General features: G+C 38.8%; 1 protein-coding gene and 1 long non-coding RNA gene across 5 annotated transcripts; one reads left to right on the top strand and one right to left on the bottom strand.

Annotated features, from left to right (window-relative positions):
- Positions 1-826: 826 nt before the first annotated feature.
- Positions 827-7,982, bottom strand: LOC145547601 (uncharacterized). Its single transcript, XR_014083894.1, has 2 exons — positions 6,687-7,982; positions 827-3,801 (listed from the first exon to the last, which is right to left on the bottom strand). It is a non-coding gene; the product is annotated as an uncharacterized LOC145547601 (long non-coding RNA).
- sybu (syntabulin (syntaxin-interacting)) lies at positions 5,955-19,546 on the top strand. Of its 4 annotated transcripts, none has more exons than XM_081597263.1 (8): positions 5,955-6,196; positions 10,816-10,853; positions 11,370-11,556; positions 12,740-12,886; positions 15,077-15,176; positions 15,298-15,450; positions 16,573-16,773; positions 17,876-19,546. In XM_081597263.1, exons 2-8 carry the CDS (start codon positions 10,830-10,832, stop codon positions 18,990-18,992), a joined length of 1,929 nt encoding a protein of 642 aa, XP_081453389.1. In that variant the 5' UTR covers positions 5,955-6,196; positions 10,816-10,829; the 3' UTR covers positions 18,993-19,546. The 4 variants fall into 4 exon arrangements, with proteins under 4 accessions (XP_081453389.1, XP_081453388.1, XP_008430162.1 ...); XM_081597262.1 differs by having other exon boundaries at positions 12,686-12,886; XM_008431940.3 differs by lacking the exon at positions 5,955-6,196 and having other exon boundaries at positions 10,181-10,853; positions 12,686-12,886; positions 16,618-16,773.
- Positions 19,547-20,385: the final 839 nt, after the last annotated feature.

The following is a 20,385-nucleotide window of genomic DNA, read 5'->3' as shown; positions in this document are numbered from 1 at the left end:
TAATATTATTTCAATTATTTTGAAATAATAATAATTATTTCAAAAATAATTATTACTTTGAAAAATATAAGAAATTTCAATATTGACCCTGACAGCAGACATGGCATTTTTGGGATACCATATTTAAAAATATATGCTGAAACCCAACCCCAAAAACTATTTTTCCCAGCCTGCTGTGTGTTCTTAACATGCTCAATTTTTGTAGGGGTCTGGGACTGTTAAATAAAACTTTATTAGGTCGCAAAAATGCTTCCAAAGCTAATTTGACCGACAGAAAAAAAATTCAAAAATTAACAAAATTGAGTATTTTTTGCTACTGAATAAAATAAAGGCATCCATTTTTGGTCATCTTTAATAGTTTCCTTGATATTGCTGGTAGGAAATAGGGATGTGTTGCTTGACTTTTAAAAAAAATTTAATTTTAGAGAATTTTTTACTTGCCCAAAATGTTTATTTTTTATGCATTTAATTGAAATTTCCTTCCTAGAAGTCAATAAGGCTTCTGCATCAGATAAAAGCATTTATTTATGGCTATCTCTAGTAGGTTGTTTTATATTGCTGGCAGAAAATAGATTTGTCTTTTTTAGATTTCTTTTTTTATTTAAAATTCCCTACTATCGACCATCTAATAGGAGCTGGAAGTAGTGCTGGCTCCAAAGATGACGCAGAAGATGTTGCAGTGCCCACTGGAGCTCCGGCAGGAGAGGTGACCGTGTAACACTTATGACATGATTACATTTAATAGGACAGACAATAGGACCAGTGCTAGGTTCGGCTTCGGGAGTAGGGAGAAGTGCAAGTGCATTAATGACCACAGACCAGAAAATAAGTTTAAACTGCTGGCTTATTATTTGTTGAAAAGAAAACAAACAACATTACAAACAGTTGACATACAATGACACAAAATTCAAAATAGTTTCCCTGCTTCTTCCAGAATATTTTATTGAATCCCCGTTTTGAAATTTAAACCTAATGTTAGGTATTAAAGAATACTATTTATTCAAACTTAGGTTATAGTTCTATTTAAGTTCAAGATAGTACTGTTAATCTATTTGATTTACAGTTAGTTTTTTTATATTTTAAAGTCAATTTTACTTTAGTGTTCTTTTTAAGAAGTTAAGGTTTTTTAATTTCCTGTTTTAACCTTTTCTTGTTTCTATTTTAAACCCAACGGACAATTTCACATTCCACACCCTGTAACAATGGATATTGAATGTGGTTCGAGAAGGAGGGAAAAAAAAACAATAACACACAACAGAAACAATCCAGCAAAAGACCGAATAACTTGTGCTTCAAATCAATGTCTTTTCTCTCTGATGATCCTAAAGGGTTAATCCCGTTTCTCTGAATCCACTGCTATTCCAGCAGGAAAACATGGGCAGGTCATACCAGTTTGGATGATTTGCAATGTCCAGCAGAGGGCGTAGCTCCTGCTAGACTGCGGTCACAGGGCAACCTGGGTTACGGCTCGCAATCTTGTTTCTCACTAGCGGAATCCAACTCGGCAATCGACTCGGAATTTCCCGGTCCAATTTCCAGCAGAACCTTAAAGGCCTGTTTTAATAACCAACAAAACATAATAAAAGTTTGTTTAAAATCCGTCTGTGGTTCGTTCTTTGGTTTTTTTCGTTTCAAAGTAAAATTGGAAAAACAAAACAAGCATTGTTTTTTTGTTTTTTCGTTTTTAAAACGAAATTAGAAAAACGGCAATTGCAAAAATAAAAAAGATAACGAGCTGTCAATTTAGCTTTTCATTATTTCATTGACAATCGGTCTGACCCGGAAGTTCTCTCTATCCGGCTGACACAGGGGCCGTATCACAGTATGCTCTGCCCCGCACAGTTTCTACACTCGTCCAAAGCGGCATGTGATTATAATTTGATCATGATACTTTCACACAGATAGCCTTTAACTCCGACTTTGTTTTGTATATGAAGCTAATGGCTGCTAAATGCAGCTTCCCATTCAGTAATTATCTAAAGGGCTAGTCTGTCTAATTTTTATTTTTATTTGTACCAACCTTTAATCTGCTCTGGTTTCAAAAGACGCCCAAACCGCGACTAGAACAACATCTGCTTCTTCTTCTGGCGCCAGAGAACAGAGCAATCCGGTTGGCTGGAGCTAGTCACATGGGCTACACATCAATGTGACCCTTCAGAATAAGAGATTTATCTCACACTTGACCGTTTTAGCTGCTGACAAAATAAAACTCTGTTTTATACAGATTTTTAACCAAATAAAATGTCATAACATGAAATATAACATTTATGATGTCTGTAATTATTACTTTTTATATTTTTAACTATTTTAAGACTTATTTATTCTTTATTTATTCTCCTATTTATTTATTTTTTTTACATTTATTTCCTATTTATCTATTTTATAGCTATTTTATGAAAAGGCTTACATTTAGTAAGGGTTCTTTTAACCTGGGTTACACCCGCACTGGCGGCTGGTTTCGGGAAGGACGGAGACGCCGCAGCGGCTTCACCTGATGGTGGTGCTGGTCTTGGAGACAGCGAACGCTGGCAGAAACTCCGGCTGGAAACGTGACTGGAGCTGTGGCTGGAGGTGTGGTGGATTGTTTTCTCTGGATGAATGAGTCATAGAGTACCAAAACTATTTCTAATGTGGTCGGTTAATTCTTGTATTTACGAAGGAGAAGGAGGTAATCGGACTCAGAAAAATCGCTCCAGCTGGCGGGGTCCATGAAGATGCTGCTAAACGCGTTCCTCACCGTTTCACTGTCATGATTTGCGGAAGGCGGTGGTGAGGGAGACGCGGCATTTTCTTATTTTCTTTTTTATTTCCCCTAAACATGCAGTTTTGTCAAGAAAAATAGATATTTTGCTTTTTCTTTTTTTGCTTCTCCCTTTTCTGCTCGCTGTATTTCAGTTTGCTGTTTTTCTGCTGCATCGTTATGTTAATGAGGAGAGCTGCCTTCTATGTCTACTACTGCAGTGAAGTTAGTTTCATGGCCGAGTAAGCGGCGTTTAGCTCAAGGTTGATCCGATTTATGAACGCTAATTTCGGCCAGCCGTTCTCTGGCTCCCTCCTCAGCGCTCGGAGGTTCATTTCACTGCAGCCAGTAACACAATAAAACCATCGGGATAACGTTTGTTTTGGTCTGTGGCCTGCAAAGATGGCACCGAGCGACTGCACCTAAACCCCCCACAACGTCTGACGCGTTGGTTCCAAAGCTCTATTGGCCAATAGGAGGCATAGAAGGCAGCTCCTCATTAACATAACGATGCAGCAGAAAAACAGCAAACGGAAAAACAGCAAGCAGAAATACAACGAACAGGAAAAGGAGAAGCAAAAAAAAAAACAAGACAGAGCAAAATATCTATTTTTCTTGACAAAAATGTATGTTATGGGGAAATAAAAAAGAAAATATATACATTACTTGATGGAAATTCATGTGTAAGGGGAAATGAAAAATAAAATATATACATTACTTGACGGAAAACATGTAAGGAAAAGGAAAAACTAAATATATATTTATGCTTTTATTTCTTATTATGTCGGTTTTGGTCCTCCATAATTATGCAGTTATGTATGTTATGTTGGAAAATAAAATCTTTGCATAGCCTGTGGCGAGGACAGTGAGGGGTCAAAAAATAGACCTGGTTTTATACCTGCAATAAGACATGAAGAGCAGACCAACATTCACAGATATTCTGCTGTCATGGAAACACATCCCAAGTATTTGCATCAATTGCTTTAATTTGTCGAGCCATGCAGATTTGAGGCAGCCAGATCCTGCTTCTCTTACACCAAATCAAGGGCGACTAGCAGAGCCTGTGCAGCAAAAGTTGAAGAAAGCACAAAAGAAAATATTGACCCATTTACCTTGATTAAAAGAGAAGAGACACAACACAGACCAAAACTGTCAGCCTGTATGTTCATCTGAGCACTATAAGCTGTATGATAAATGGACAACAACAAAATGTCCGTGAAAGAACGTGAAACATATCACTTGACTTTGAATTTGCTGACACTGCAAGCAGTCAAGTTGTGGAACAGCTTCATGAAAAAAATAACTACTTTCTAAATATGATGAGGTCAGCCACACACATATTTCCCACACAGATTGTGGATCAGGAACTGAACAACACAAGAATCAGAAGGTTATTTTTATTTAGAAGTAGCTGTAGTGCCTTACAAACATTGAGTGGGGTTAATGGTGTTATACTACAGCACATTTAAAATGTTCTTGTTTATTTACTGTTCATAAATCACTGAACGGTTTAGCACCACTATACATTAAAATCTGTTATTGCTGTACCAACCGTCTAGACCCCTCAGATCTCCTGGTTCTGCTCTGCATCCCCAGAACCAGAACCAAACGAGGAGAAGCAGCATTCAGCTTCTATGCACCACAGGAACAAACTTCCAGAAAACTGTAAAACAGCTGAAACACTGGGTGCCTTTAAATCTCAACTTAAAACCCACCTGTTTAGAGTTGCTTATGGCTAAATTAGGGTTAGAGTGCGGGTTTTGATGTCTTCCATGTTTTTATGTCTTTAATGTTTTTAATTTCTTTTTATTTCTCTTTCTCACTGTTTCTTATTTTTAAATCTCTTTCTCTTTCTCACTGTTTATTCAATGTCACATGCTGTTTTTATTTTATTTATGTAAAGCACTTTGAAATACCTTGCTGCTGAAATGTGCTATACAAATAAAATTTGATTGATTTGATTCATTGATTGATTCATGAAAGGCCACAAGTGCAAAAAAAAAAAAATCTTGAATAAAAAAAACAGACATCCAGAGGTCATACACCCACAGATCCTAACAGAAACATTTCAGTGAGACAAATGAGCTGATGCCATGATGCTGGTTCAATCCCCGTGCATGTAAAACCTTTCTGCTTTTTCAACTTACTGTCACATACAGGTGACTATTGCTGCAAATAAATAAATAAATAAATAAATAAATAAATAAATAAATAAATAAATAAATAAATAAATAAAGTAGACAAAATCTGTGTTCTTTAGGGGCACAACATTTGCAGACTCTGTGTGAGAAACTATGATTCAGGTTTCCATAACACAGAGTTAACCTCTTAAAATGTTAATTCTGTAGGACAGCTCCAGAATAAGTGTGTTCACAACTGTCCTGTTTGTGTGTGCGAGCGTGTACCAGGTTTTTATATTCTTATGGGGACCTTTTTAAGGGTTAGGGGTTAGGTCTGTGACAGATGGGGTTATTGTTAGGATTATGGCAAGGGTCAGGCTGTAGAAAATGAATAGAAGTCGATGAGAAGTCCCCACAAGTCATGAAAACACAACTGTGTGTGTAGATGGCTGCTTCTTTCTGTCTTTGACTCCTTGTACCCCGCTATGCAAGAGCGAGGTCGAGCCACACTAACACTTTAATTCCTAACAGTGAGATGAGTCTCACTGTTGGGAGAAAAAATGCTGGTAAAAATGTTCCAGTCGGTCATATAAAAAAAAAATTAAAAAAACCCCCAAAAAACACGGTGTTCTTGCTAAGATGGCTGAACTTGAGGCGCTCAATCAGCTTCAGCACCATGGAGAGAACACGCGCTCTCACCTGACCTGTCAGTGCTCAACACGACGAAGCCCAACACGCTTTGTGTGGATATTAGTTCCGATGCTGTAACGCTAGTTTGTCAAAACGCCATTCAGACGTTAGAAAGATCAGTTCAGCGTCACTGCGATCATTTCTTTGAACAACACCCCCTACACCGCTCCCCCCTCGCAACTCTCCCGCACATGCGCAGCTTCGAGCAAAGATCCTACTTTTTTGACAGGAAACCCGTTGAGAAATCTATAGTTAAAAATGTAAAACGTCTCATCTGAGCCATTTCCATTTGGCCTGTCATGTCGCGCTGAGTTTCCCCTCCTTTAACGCCCCATTTCGCTGGTTAAGTAACAGCTGTTATGTAACACAGGCAGGCGCACTGAGCGCTCACCATCGTCATCATCATCATCATCATCATCATCATAAGAGCTCCCGATTCCCTCCCAGTCTGTTTGTGTCGACAGTTTGCAAGCGCTCAGCTCCCCCTCCAGTCTGCATCCGTCCGGCAGAGCCGAGGCTGGCACCGACAGCATCAGCAGCATCAGCAGCATCAGCATCAGCAGCAGAAGCAGCAACAACAAGCCCCGTTTGTGCATCATCAGCTGACGGGGGCGAAAAAACAACAACATCCGCTCGAAACATTCCGGTAGGCGTTTCAGGTCATTTTCCCTCTATGAATAAGAAAATCAAACTGGCATGTCAGTACGTTATTTAAGTGAAATTGAAACTACTCGTGACTCGAAGAAACGAGATGTTTACAAGTTCAAAAACGGGGTTTTAATAGTAATAACGATCATATTCTTGAAAGGTTTTCTGTTTTGCAGTATCTCCGTCGAGGCTGAAGTTGAGTCCCGTCGCATTTTTTTTTTTTTTTTCCTCAATGCGTCTCTGAGCCCAAGAAAAACAATCTCTGTGGGAGTGCCTGACGAAACAGAACAAAAATCTTCTTTTAGACCCAGGGTCCCCCCAAAAAAGTCACTTTTTTAAAATCGAGATATTTATTGTGAAAGTAATCAGGCTTATACGAAGACGACATGACACTCTGTGAAAGGGTTAAGTGTGGAGGGGTAAACAAAGGGCGTCGTGTAAACACATTTGAGGCCACACAGTTCTTTTTCTGTGTGATGATGACTCACCTCATCCTGCAAATGATGACACTTTTTAGGTTGGAAGCGTGTTGCGCTGTTGGCTGCCTCTGACTGTGAGAGGTTTGGGTACAAATTGTACCAAAAAAAAAAAAAAAAAAACAATTTGGGGATCACTTGCAGTGGTGACAGTGTAAACAAAAGCCCTCTTGCTTCTGGTGGATCATGTTTGATTGGTTTCAGAAGTGATGTGCAGTGAGATCACGCAGTGGTGACGCAGTCTATTTAGGAGTTGATGAGCTGAGTGAATGATGAAAAGCTCTGATTATTATATTTTTACTCTTTTGCTGTGATTCAGATCGATTGTTCCATCTGAAATGATGTGGTGGAATATTTATGCAAAGTGCTCAGTGGGTCACGAGGTTACTGTTGAAATGGGGTAAACAAATCCACGTTAGTCAGCGGGAGAGATAGACGTTATAAAACATGCTTTGGGATGGATTAAGGGAATTAATACGGACGCCCACTCCATGCTGTTTGGAAAGAACACCATCTGGGTGAGAGGAAGCGTTCCAGATGAGGCTTAAAGAGTTAAAGCCACTCCAACAGCTTTTAAAGAAGTCCAATTTTTCTGGATTGTCTATTTAGGAAAATGTGTGATTAGGGATTATCCGTTCTGCTTCCACCTCCCATTCAAAATGTTCAGATTGGGCGCTGAATTAAATTTGTCATTGCAATGTCAGTATGCAGTTATTTACTGTAGAAGTGAATTGAAAGGAGTTTCACCTACACACACATGATGTACATTTTTGGTGGTTAAGCATAAAAGATGCTAAAATCTCAGAGAGGTTTTGAAGACATCAAGATGGTTGAAAAGAAAAACAAAAGACTTGGGGTTTATTCGCAACCAGTGTAATCAGGATAACATTCGACATTCATTTGGAATTTGTTGTTTTGCTAACATCATGCTGCATGAAAATGAAAACACAAATCAAGACAATTCTTTAGCAGTGGTGCAGAGACAGTAAGGTACACAGGAATCTAAGCCAAATCTTAGATTCCAGCACAAACCACTGAGGACCTCAGGCATTCTTCCTGACATTTCAGCAAGAAAATACTATTTACACAGATGCATATGGACACACTCATTCAACTCAAACTTGGACTTTACTTCTTAAAGTCTAATTTTTACTCTACCAACCCTCCCGCTAAGGGAATTTTATTAATCTGAAGGTACAGAGGTGGGAACGTTTAAGTTTAATGGTCAAGGGTTGACATTTCAATGACATCATCAAACAGAAGACAAACCTCAGTCTCCTTAGCAACTGCCTTGTAGATGGTTAGGTTATAAAGTAAGAACGAATGAATTTTAAAAATGTTTTACAAACAAAAGTCTGAAAAGTGTGGCATACTTTTATTTCCAGCACTCTTTAGTCTGGCATCACTAAATAAAATCTCCGTTCAGAAGTTACCTTAATTAGTAAATAGAGTTTGAGTAATTATTATCTCGGCACAACTAAAATCCTACCAGTTTGTGACAGCCCAGGAAGAAAACATGCTATAGGCTAAAAAACGCTCGAGACAGTGGAGGAGGTTCATCTTCCAGCAGAAAAAAAGGGTTAGGGTTGATAAATATTCAACTAGATTTATAATGGACTGGTTCAGATCAGAGTTAGAACCATGGATCTTTTTTCTTCCTCTTAATACCTGTGTGCAGCTTTGTCCTACAGAATCCAGTTAAAATGCAGTGATGTCAGCTTTACATATTTTGTAAAACTAAAAAATTGCTTTTTTTTAGCTTTACATTCAAGTTATAATGTTATTTTGTCGTCTTGATTCTTTCATGTTTGAGAAATCCTTTAATCTCCCACGGCAACCATGCAGCTGTGCAAAACTGCAGTTTCAGTTTCAGCCCCTTCAGACTAGCCAGCAGCACTTAGCAAACACCTGGTGAAACTGCACATCTGCTGAGCTCATTATAGGAGCTACTCCTCAGTAAAACACTGGTAAAAATGTTGTTAAAGAGTTAAAAGAGGAGCCATGTTGTGAAGACTTCCTGAAGGCGGAGTTTCAGAAAGAGCAGGAGTTTTTAAAGAGACAGAGACCCAATTTCAAGACCTTGAGTTACAAAGTCAAATTTCTTTTAAGTCATATTTGATATTTATGGCATTTGTATAACAACTGAAGGTAACATAGTTACTTTATTGTGCTATAAAATTACACTATGTGCATGGGAAATACATAATACTGCTGTTTTAATAGTTAATATTTCTTCAATGCCCTGCATCTACTGGTGTGGTTCTAAAAATGCATATATATATATATCCATATATATATATGGTTTCACACCCATGCTAGTACTACCATTACATAATTGTTAAAAATTACTATCATTAATAAGTATGTAAGAAGCACCCCTCTATTATGCTTCCCTAAAACTATTCATTTTTATATATTCCTAAGGAAAAACAGCCTCTCAGGATGAGAACACTGTGCAGATATGTAGATTCAGCTGCTCCACTCTTGCTTGATTCGTTCATTCATCTCTGTTGCTAAGTGTGTTGCTAGGGCAAGGCGGTTGTTGTTCAGCATCGGTACTTATAATCTCATTCTGCCGTGTTGCCTCGCTGCAGGATGCTACTCCAGAATAGGAGGTGGGGGGCCTCACAAGTGATTTAAGCCACCTAAATCGGTTTCTAAAAATGAGCTGAGCTCGGACTCCCCAGACACCCTGACTCGTTTTAGCAATCATCTTTGGTCCGCCGTGGTTTGGGGGGCGGGGGGGTAATTTTGACTCATTCTGGGTTACCTAGAATGAAATACAAAGATGATAATTTTAGAACATTGTCATGTCTAACGTCAATGCTGGATTTTAAAAAATAACATTTAAATCAGTGATGTGCTTAGAAAGTGTACAAACCTCCTCTTTGGAGGTAAATGACACCATTCCTTACAGAGGAAAGTGGAAAAAAATATTTATGCACTTATGCAACTCATCCCACTTACGCAACCAACAAGAGAGAGGAAGTGAAGCGACTACAAAAAGTTTATCCAAGCATGAATAAAGGTCTGCATTATTTATCTCTGTGGCTTCAATAAAAAAATGCTTCAATATTGTGTATAACGTGCAAGAACAAAAGCTGAGGTTTACTGTTATACAAGTTATTTCCTGCTCTGCAAACTTTATCAAAGTCTGTCACAGTGTGTGTGTGACTCTGAACCCTGTTTACCTTTTAAAGAGGTTTTTAAGTTTAGTCAGAGAGTCAAAATTAAATAGTAGATTCCTTACCAAAGTGGGGTTTTTTTTCTTTTACATTATAACCATGAACTTTAGTATATTTTGTTATATTTAATGTGACAGATGAGCACAAAGTGATTAATAATTGTGAAGTGGAAGTGAAATTATAATTTGGTTTTTACAACAAAAAATCTGTAGATACAGATGTCATTATTCTGTTTATACCAGCTTTGCAATTTTACAAAAAAAAATTTTGGCCCAATATATTTATCAAAATAGCTCAGTGAGATAAATCTAAACAGAAAATGCCCATTGAATTTAGGTCCAAACTTTTATTAGGCCGTTATAGAACATAAATGTCATTCACCGATTGATTCTTCTGGGTTTCCAAGAGAGAGATGAATAAAAATGCATGCCACACTTTTCAGGTTTTGGAACAAAATTTTGAAAATGTGTTCTTTTCCTTTCACCTAACAATTATGCGCAGCTTTGTGTTAATCTGTCACATAAATCCTTCAGAAAACACGTTGAAGTTTGTGATCATGATTATTTTCTGTTAATTCATTTTCCCTTTCCTCAGAGTAAAACTCAGTCTAATAATTTTAGAATTACTCAATAACCTGGACAAAATAAAACATGGCATCTGTACATTTCTTGTTTTTCACCTCATTCAACTGGGGCCAGAAAAAAAACAAAGATTGGATTTTTATATGTCTTTCCAGGTCAAGAATTCATGCGCCATCTGTACCAGGCAGGCTCTGTGTTTGTGTGTGTTTCTAAGTGTATGTGTGTGTGTTGAGGGTGGGATTTAGTGGCGTAACAGAGTTCAGACAGAGGACTCTTGTTTTTGAGCAGTTTCAGTGCCACGTCAAAATGCTGCCACAGACATGTTTCGTACCAAAAATAAATCTCTGGATTTCTGCTTTCCCTTCCTCTCATTAGGGAATAACGCTGCAATGGGACCATTCCAAGAATATGAGGTGAGTCTTCTCTTCGAGCTTTTGATGAGAGCTTTGATAATAATTGTGTATAAATTGCTGTTTGAGGCACTATAAATGATAAATATAACTATAGTAGTAACATAAACTATAAAAACCCCTTGATCCATTTCACATTTTGTCAAATGACAGTCATAAATATCTTTACAAAACCTTTTTTTTTTCTGAACATGCGCTTTTCATGTATATTCAGTCCTCCTACTCTGATAGACCTAAATTAAATCCGGTGCAACCATTTTCCTATAGAAGTTACAGTGTATGGACATGTTAGGGATGAAGTATAAAATAATATTCCAGCCATACAGTTAATTGAAAAAGAAGGAGTAAATAGTTATTGTCACTTTTATCGTTATCACGATAGCACCACAAAATATCGCGATGAAACATTAAGTTTGTCACAATATCACCCACGCCTAGTTATTTCCAAAAGAAAGCTTTATGTATGTTAATCTAAATTCTTTTATTTTGACTTTTTATGCTGACAAATGTTTACAACAGGAAAAGAAATCACCCGAGAAAGGAAGCCCCCGCAGCCGCATCCCACGTTTGGTTCTCCATCCTTTCCGGCCGAAGGACAGAGGCACGCTTCTGTCTGATTCCCTGCTATCCGAAGAGGAGGGGAAGGAGTGCGACATCAGCTCGGATCACTCCAAGAGGACCATCAGCACCAACAGCTTTTGCTCCGGTAAGACGACCCTCAGGATCAGCCAAAGATTAGCAGTTTTCACAGTAAAATGTCGTTGCATAACACATATGCTGGCTGGGTTATGAGGGCTTTACATACTGAATTAAACATAGAAACCTCAGATGCTTTAATCAGTTATGTCAGGTGTCAAATTGCATTATGCTGCTTCTGCTGTTTGATTAAATTTGCATAGTGGATTATGTAACCTAAAACAGACCTGGCCAATGTATTTTTTTTTTTTGCTATGTTGACTCAAATGCAATTCTGTGGAGATAAGGAACAAACACAATGCACTGGAGAGTGTCTGTGTGTGAGCGGAGGTGATGAGCCTCTCTGACTAGCTGCGTTTCCATTAAAAGTGTGTGAATTGAAATTACGGAGGAAAAAAAAAACAAAAAACAAATTATATATATATATATATATATTATATATAATATATATATATATATATATATATATATATATATATATATATATATATAATTATATAATTATATATATATATAATTATATAACAAATTATATATATATATATATATATATATATATATATATATATATATATATATATATATATATATATATATATATATATATATATATATATATAGCCTAATGGAAAAACGGCAATTTCGAAAAAAAACTCACTGAAATGTTTTTGCGCTATGATGAGGAGCTTTTTCAGTGAAATAGAGTTATTTCCATGCAATGGAAACGCTTGTTTCGCATCACGTGACCAACAACAGGACGTTACTACTGCAAATAAAACGACGAAGAAGACGACAGGAAGTAGTGGGAGGACGATGGTTTGTTTTTGTTAATTTTTCTGGAGACGTTAGCGTGGCTGAGTTACGAATATTTTACATGCAACTGTTTACATCCATCACTGCCATGAGTTTGAATGCCTTATCGCGTGAGCAAGCTTGTTAACGTGCGACTTTAATTTACTTTATTATATAATGGAAACTCCGCAATTGCGAAATCGTGTTGTTTTTTTTCTCGACATAAGCATAATATCGGCTAACGTCTGCGCACGTCAGTGATGGAAACGTAGCTACCGACTGCCTGTGTTGACTGCGTGCTCTGCCCCGCATGTTCCTGGCATGTTCTGTGTGCCTGTCCACAATAGATGACACCGGCTGCCCCACTAGTCAGTCTGTGTCCCCCTCCAAAACTCCGTCAGGCTCAGAGCGGAGCGTCCACGCGTCGCCGACGCTGCCGGAGCGCAAAGCCAAAGCGAAGAGGGTGAGGGTGGTGGCCGAGAGCGGCGGGGAGGCCCGCAGCGCGCCCAGGCACAAGAGGGAGATGAGGTCTGCCCCGAGAGCCCGAGGTAAAGAAGATGTCACAAAATGTAGTTTTTTTGTTTTGTTTTGTTTTTTATCAAAAAATAAATAAATAAATTAATTAATTAAAAATAATAATAATACAAATCATAAAATTTTAAAATGTTTTCCCCCAGATTTATCATAATCACTTATTTACTTCTTTATGTCATTCATTTACGGTTTAAAATGAACATGTCACATGCTGATATTAGCAAAAGCTTTAGAATGAAAACAAGTAGTTAAAAGATACAAATTTTGCAGAAGTCATTCAAAAGTGATATATTATCTAATAATGCAACGCTGCTGAGTCAATACACATCATTATGCCTTGATTTAATGTTATGTTTTATTATTTTCTCAAAAGTGTAAAAAAAAAAAAAAAAGACTGAGCAGAAACAGTTCTCCAGTTTCACCCCCAAATTAAATTTCCTGCCCTTTTAATCTCAGCGTAAAAGAGAAAAAGGGGGAGAAAAAAAAAAGTGCCTGATTGTGACTCAGAGGCAGGAAGAAAGGTGATTGGTTGTGGGAAAAGTTTAGGCGCTCAGCCAATTAGTCTGATTAGCAGGAGGTTACTTCACCGAGGGAACATGCACACAGCCTCAGTTGACTCACGGAGTGGTGAAGGGTCACAGGCATCAAGTTTGAGTTACTTTTTGTTTTCACAGCTGTCACTAGACACGTTACTATGGTGTTGTTTGATGGGAAGAGATGTTTCTCAGGTAGGACTTTGATTGTTCCATTACCTCAGATCTTGATGAATGAATGAATGATTCCTAATCATCAGTGATGATGAATCTTAACATTTAGTCTGATCTTTGGAATTTGGATTTAGTTTTGCAGAACGCTGCAAAAAACACAAACTCTTCCCAAGTGTTTTTATATTGCAAATGTCTTTGTAGACTTTAAGTAACTTACAAGTTACTTTTCAGCAAGATAGACATTTTTTAAGTCAATAATTCCTTAATATTTGTGAAGTTACTTATTCCACTATGGGGAAAACATCGTATAAGAGAGACAATTGAACAAGTCCTGTTTTTAATCAATATTAAAGAATTATTGATTTACAACAAGCTCCTATATATTGGTGAAAAGTTGCTTGTCAGTTAATTTTGTCTTCAAGCGCGTGAAGGTATCTGAACTAGAAACTAGACGAAAATTACTTGGTAAGCTTTTGTTTTTGCAGGAAATCATTCAAATTTGATGTGATTTACTTGTGTTTTCTGGCCTTTTATTTAACCCAAGAAATGGATAAAGCAATGAAGTTGCAATACTAATTATAAAATGCAGATCCATTTTGTTGCTATATTGATTGCCCAAGGCAACGCCTGCTGAAGACGTGCACCAGTGTGTCTAGAAACCCCGAAAGGATGAAAATCTAACAAATTTGAAATGTCACTTCTGAAATTAAATTATTATTTGAAAGGAACACGACCGCTAACGGGCATCAGTAATGGACACATGTGAAAATGGTGACTGCCATTAATCGTTGAAGACAAAACGAATAATTTGATTAGCAGACTTGGACTTTACCCTGGCATGTAGGCAAACTTGTCAAACTGAACTTGTCAAAATAAAAGGTTTTTAGGTGAGAAGTTTTCAAAAGCCTCCAATCAGCTGAAAGTGACTATTGTTTTACAATTGAGCTCCATGTCATGTGACGTTGATCTAATCGGATTGGATTGCACTGGATCTTGAAATGATTTTAAATTCAATTTGAACTGAACTGGATTCTATTGGACGTATCCAGTAAAGTGGGACGTTTCTTGTGATTTATTGTGAACTGTCTATAGATGAGCTGTATAGATGGATTTGTGAAACCTGTTTCAAATAAAAATGTATAAATCCCTGGTTAGCCAACAGCTTGTGAACTACACATGGTTTTGAATCATAGCTGTTGGTTCTTTTCCAAACAGGTGATGTATCAAGTGAGAATTTCAATCTTTTTTTTTTTAAAGTAGCTTAATTTTAATTTTTTTTTCTTTTTTACACAGAAGTTAAAATATTCCAGTTTGAATTTGAAATCAAAAATCCAAGTTGGAAATTTTGCCACAGTCTTAGAAATTAGAGCAGTCTTCTAACTTTTGCCAAGAAATCCCTCAATTTTCTATCACAGAAAGTAGCATAAAGAATCTTCACTCAATTTTCAAAAACTTTTAAAATCTAACAGCCTAACATCTCACCGGCTCCCCCTGCAGGCAGCGAAGCAGATTTCAGTTCCTCCAGCAGCACAGGCAGCCTGAAGACCAAGGACATCCTCGCATCAAGTTTGGTTGGGAAGAAAGTTTCTTCTCGCTGGTATGTTGACTGAATTCTCTTGTATCATTCTGATGGCCCAGAGGAAGTTACCAGTTTTTAACTCATAAGTTTTTTGTTTTTTTTTTGCTTTTTTAAACACCTTCTCCAAACTCCACTGAAGCCGTGGCCCTCAAATCAGAACGCTCCCGGTTTTCAAACCAGCTGGGGCTCCGTCTTTGAAACATGACTCCGAACTTTACGCCCCCTACAGGACTCCCCCCAGAGCTGCATCTTTGACTTTCAGCAGCAGCTGCAACTCCAGTCCCACTTCCAGGTACAAGTCCTTCATTTAACACCAATCATCTTGCATGTCCAAGTTGTCAAGGCGAAGTGAAAGGTTCTGGTTGCAATTTATGTTAAGACAATGACCTGATGAAATTTCCATCTTACATTTATCAGAAATTTCTCTGAGGGTGAGAAAAAAATGGATTTGGGGGATTTGAGGTTTTAACTAAACGGGCAAAATGGCTGAAAGTCAGTAAGTGAGTGAGTGGGTAGTAGGATTAAAACCAGACTGTTATTTCCTGTCTTGCATCTGCCTGGGATTATATTGGTTATAGTCTGACTGGGATTAGTGAGCACTTTGTAGTGCAAATGTAAAAGCAGGCACTCTGTTGACTGGGGCCAGTCCAGAATGGAGGAAGTGGAAAGATCTGGAATTTTTTTTTTATTTTTTACGTCATTGAATTTTTTTATTTTTTTTTTACTTGGTGCTTTAGGCTGCTCACTACATGGACAAAAAAATGACCTAAAAATATCTTTGACGCTTAAATGAAACTGTTCGTCTTGAAGCCTTCTCAGGGTTTTGTTCAGATGGATTCTTCCTTATCTGGTACTCGCAGCTCAGTCCGGAACTGCTGCCACTTCAAAACCTTCCCCTTGTCAGTTCTTTATTTTTCTGCCTGTATGGCTACGTGTCATGTGACATCCTTTTCTCCCGAGTGTTGCCTTCTCCTTGGCTGTTCTATTTCTGGCAGGAGAGCAAAGCATTTGCATCAAAGCCTCAAGTATTCCAGGTTGCTAGGATATTGCCAGAGAGTGAGGTTTTCATGCTGCTTTGTCCAAATCCACAAAAAAAGATGAACAGAAACGTAAATCCATGAATCTTTTTCCCTTGAATAAATGTACATGTCATAAAGCACTCGGACAACATTAGATTTTTTTTTTTTTTTATAAAGACGAATGAAGATGTTTGTGCTCGTAAGACAAGACTCTGTTATCCTGTGTCAAACAGTAATTCTAGGCTGCAGGGAGCATCTGCTCTGACAGCACTCTGTGAGTCAGACTAATTACCTTTATCACAGAATCACTTTGCATCTTAAGCATCAGTTTTTTGTTTTTTGTTTTGGTGCCGCTTTAAAATGTCTTGATGAAGACGGATGGGTGTTTATTCCAGAAGAGGTAAATGTTCCGTTTCACCACCGTCATCTCTGCTCGACAGAAGAGTGAGCTTGGGCCGCTTCCGCTCCTGCGGAGACAACCACGGCGTCAGGCCCCCGAACCCTGAGCAGTACCTGACCCCGCTGCAGCAGAAGGAAGTGGCCATCAGACACCTGAAGACCAAGCTGATGGAGTCGGAGAACAAAGTCCACGACAGGTTGTACGGCTCCCACTTACAAATTGGCCAAAGTTGGTTTTGCAATCGAATACACGCTACATGTGGTTTTATCTAATGTGGGTTAAGTTTTTCCATTTGTTTTATTTGGGTAAATGGTAACATAATTATTATAAGCATTATGGCTAATGCTGTCAGTGTGTTGGCTAAAATACACAGTGTTTCTCCATCTTGATGCTCAATGATACAAACTACTCATTTATTGCATGCATAAAGTCATAGAAAACTTGCTTAGGGTAAATCTGATTTTTATCTTGTATAACTGCACCCTCTTTTAATAATGCCTTCCTGCAGAATTGCCAACATGGCCCATTTAAAAAGAAAAGACAGTCCCACCATCCATGCACATAGAAAAAGTGGATCCATTTACAATATTTAAAATTAAAAAGTGACTTGTAGCAATTGAAGAAACTAATATCTAAAACATTGGCACATTTATGTTTTTCCCCATTAAATAGGAACACAATTAAAATCACACGTGAATGAGTTTGTTCATGTGAGAAGTCATGGAAAATCAGACCATGCTGTCAAACTACTATTGTCTTTGTAGTAGCAACACTTGCTTGTTGATCACATGACTATGATTGTGCAAAACAAGTGTTTCGTTGCAGTTTTGCGAACACACCGATTTCAATCAAATTAGTTTGTTTTTTTTAATTGGCATGTTTCCATTAAGCACATGTATTTTTGTAGTTTCAATTTGTGCAACTATATGGGTAATGAAAACAAAGCTAGTGTCTTCTAAAGTCAACAAATCGACTTTACGTGTTCCAACCTGCTTTTCTGTTGTTGGCATCTGGCAAAACATTTCAATTAATTTATTCTTGTACTTTTGTACTTGTAATGTTGGTGAAAAGGAAATATCTCTAGCCATTTGTTCGAAAAAGGGTTAGATAACCGCTTTAGAAGAAACTGGTGACATAATGCCTCCACGAGCTCAATCCAAGCATCTACTTGGTAGAAATAAATTAGGAATGAGCTATTGCATAAGGAAAACATTCTGGATGTCTTGTGGAAGTTCTGCCCCGTATACGATGCGGCGTACCATATGGATAATTTCTGACTGTGCTTTCTAATTCACCAGAGAGAACGAGATCCAAGAGCTCAAGTCCCAGCTCTGCAGGATGAGGGAAGACTGGATTGAAGAAGAATGCCACAGAGTGGAGGCTCAGCTGTCCCTCAAAGAGGCCCGCAAAGAGATCAGGCAGCTGCGTCAGGTGGTGGAAACCATGAAGAACAGCCTGATGGAGAAAGACAAGGGAATACAGAAGTACTTCATAGATATCAACATCCAAAACAGGAAGCTGGAGTCCCTGCTGCACAGCATGGAGCTCGCCCAGAGTGGCTCTGCCCTCCAAGATGAAGGTGCCTTGGACTTCATGTGTGATGGTCCTGAAGGGGGTGATAAGAAGCTGATGGGTGAGGAGGACGGAGGGCTGGAGATGGGGAATCCGGGAGCAGAGGCAATGGCAGACAGTGGGCTGCTGGTGAACGATGAGATGGCCAACAGAGAGGACATCTTTGAACAGGTCTTCATGTCTACTGCAGCGGATTTCAGCCAGGACTCCAGTTGCAGGCAAGGGCCCCTGGTGGAGACCGACGCTGGGCAGCCTGCGCTGTCAGAAGACGGACAGTTGGCACGTGAATCTTCAGCATCTCCGCCAAATGCACTTTCATCCACAGTCACCATCTCTTCAAGCGCACCTTGCCACCAAAACACCAACGACAAAGAAGTTCAGACCGACTTTCCGTCCATATCCGCAGAGCTGCAGGCTCTACTACTTCAGCTGCTGAAGCTCCACGGGTCATCACTAGGGGATGCAGCTCCTCCCACCGGACTTCTGGAAGTCCCAAAGCTACCCACATCCACGGGGGATGAATCCAGCACATCTACTGATTCCGGTTGTTCAGACAATACGAAGAGCAGCCAGTTCATGGACGAGCTGGACTTCACCGCCCAGGAAGAGAAACCTTTCGAATCGACGAGACAGGAACTGGTGGACAAGCGTTACTGGAGCAACAGCTTCCTGGTTGATCTGGTGGCAGTGGCAGCCCCTGTGCTACCCACTGTGGCCTGGCTGTATTCGAGGCATGGTGTGGACGGAAACGCTCCGGTCTACAACATTGGGGCCCTGATAAGGGGCTGTTGCATCATGGGACTGCACTCGCTTCGTCGCGTTGCCCGTAGACCAGACGCATAATCGCTTTAAACCTGCATGCTCACGCCTAACTTTGTACTAGAAGCACTTTGCAAAGAGTATCATGGAAACGTTTCTTTTGTTGTTCAGCACTTGATGAGATTATTGCAGCTGCTTTGTTTTCAGCACTGGTATTTTTGCATTGTACAGTTACCATAAATGGAAGCTTGGTGGTGACCAAACAGTATTTATTCTTTATTTATATATTTATTTATATTTAACAAGCATATCATCCGAGTAGATGGTTATGTCCTGTCATATCTTTTAGTTTGTTTTCTTTTTTTAATTTATGACCTCCGGGAAATGGAAGTCCATGCTAATTTGAAATGTTTTGTGTTGCTGTTCATAAAGAAACCTTCAGCCAAAGCTTTAATGTGAGTTCACCGTTTTTTGTGAAGTCCCCTCTCTTGACCCTTTCCTTTGGAGTGGAGCTTTACTCTGTACAGCTTGTGTATTGTTCATACAAGACTTGTTCTGTGCCTGAGCAATGTGCAATATTGTCAGTCTATATCAAATGTCATTGTAACTTTATTAATAAAGCATGATATTTCTGAGCATGTTCAGACTCCGAATGTTTTAATCTCACGGTGGCCAGAATTCCTGTCTGGAGCCGTAAGCTGTTAAGTCTGGTTTATGTAAGAGGCTTGTCGGGGAAAAAATCTATAAGTTCTGAAGTTTCTTCAGTTCTTTTCGTGAATAAATAAAAACTCTGAATGGTAGGGCAATGTCTCCAGCCTGCCAAAAGCTCCCAAGCCGTCGTAGATAAAAGCCTCTGCCTCTGTCATCCCTTGGGTGATGGAGCTGACGGCACTGAGTGCTTTAGATCGACTACTTAAAATTCTTGGACCATAAAATACTGCTGCTGGTGCACAGATCGGGCTAACCCCATCTGTAAAAGCCACCAATGCTCCATTTTGCATCCTTATTCAATGGTAATTTCTAAACGGAGCTAAAAATAAAACTATCCAAGTCTTACTTTTGACTCCACTTCCACTCTGCCATATGGTAATGTTGCATAACTGATACTCATTTAAATCGGCACTAAATGAGTCATCAAAATTCTCAGCGAGTCACGCTGATACCCAGATGTAATTTTTGTAACTTGACATCACACTTGTTCTGCAGCATCCAGTCGGCAGCCGAAGCTTATTCACTCTGCTACTGATGACGAGCGGATTTCTTTTTTTGTTTTGTTTTTTAAAGTGGGTCAGTTTCCCAATGGAAGGCAGAGTCCCCCAGGTGAACGGCTGTGATATTATTGTAATGCGGATCAAATGAAATCTCTAAATGTAGGCTACGTCTTACAGGATGTTCTGGTGATGTTACAGTCTACAGTTTAGGAGTTTGACAAAGGGCTGCTTTTATGTGATCATGCTCATGTTTTCCAAACAGGCTG

Source organism: Poecilia reticulata, chromosome 16 (assembly GCF_904066995.2).
Source record: "Poecilia reticulata chromosome 16, P_reticulata-male-v2, whole genome shotgun sequence".
Classification (NCBI taxonomy): domain Eukaryota; kingdom Metazoa; phylum Chordata; class Actinopteri; order Cyprinodontiformes; family Poeciliidae; genus Poecilia; species Poecilia reticulata.
Note: the sequence above shows the minus strand (reverse complement) of the source record. Positions and strands in the feature narration are given on the sequence as shown.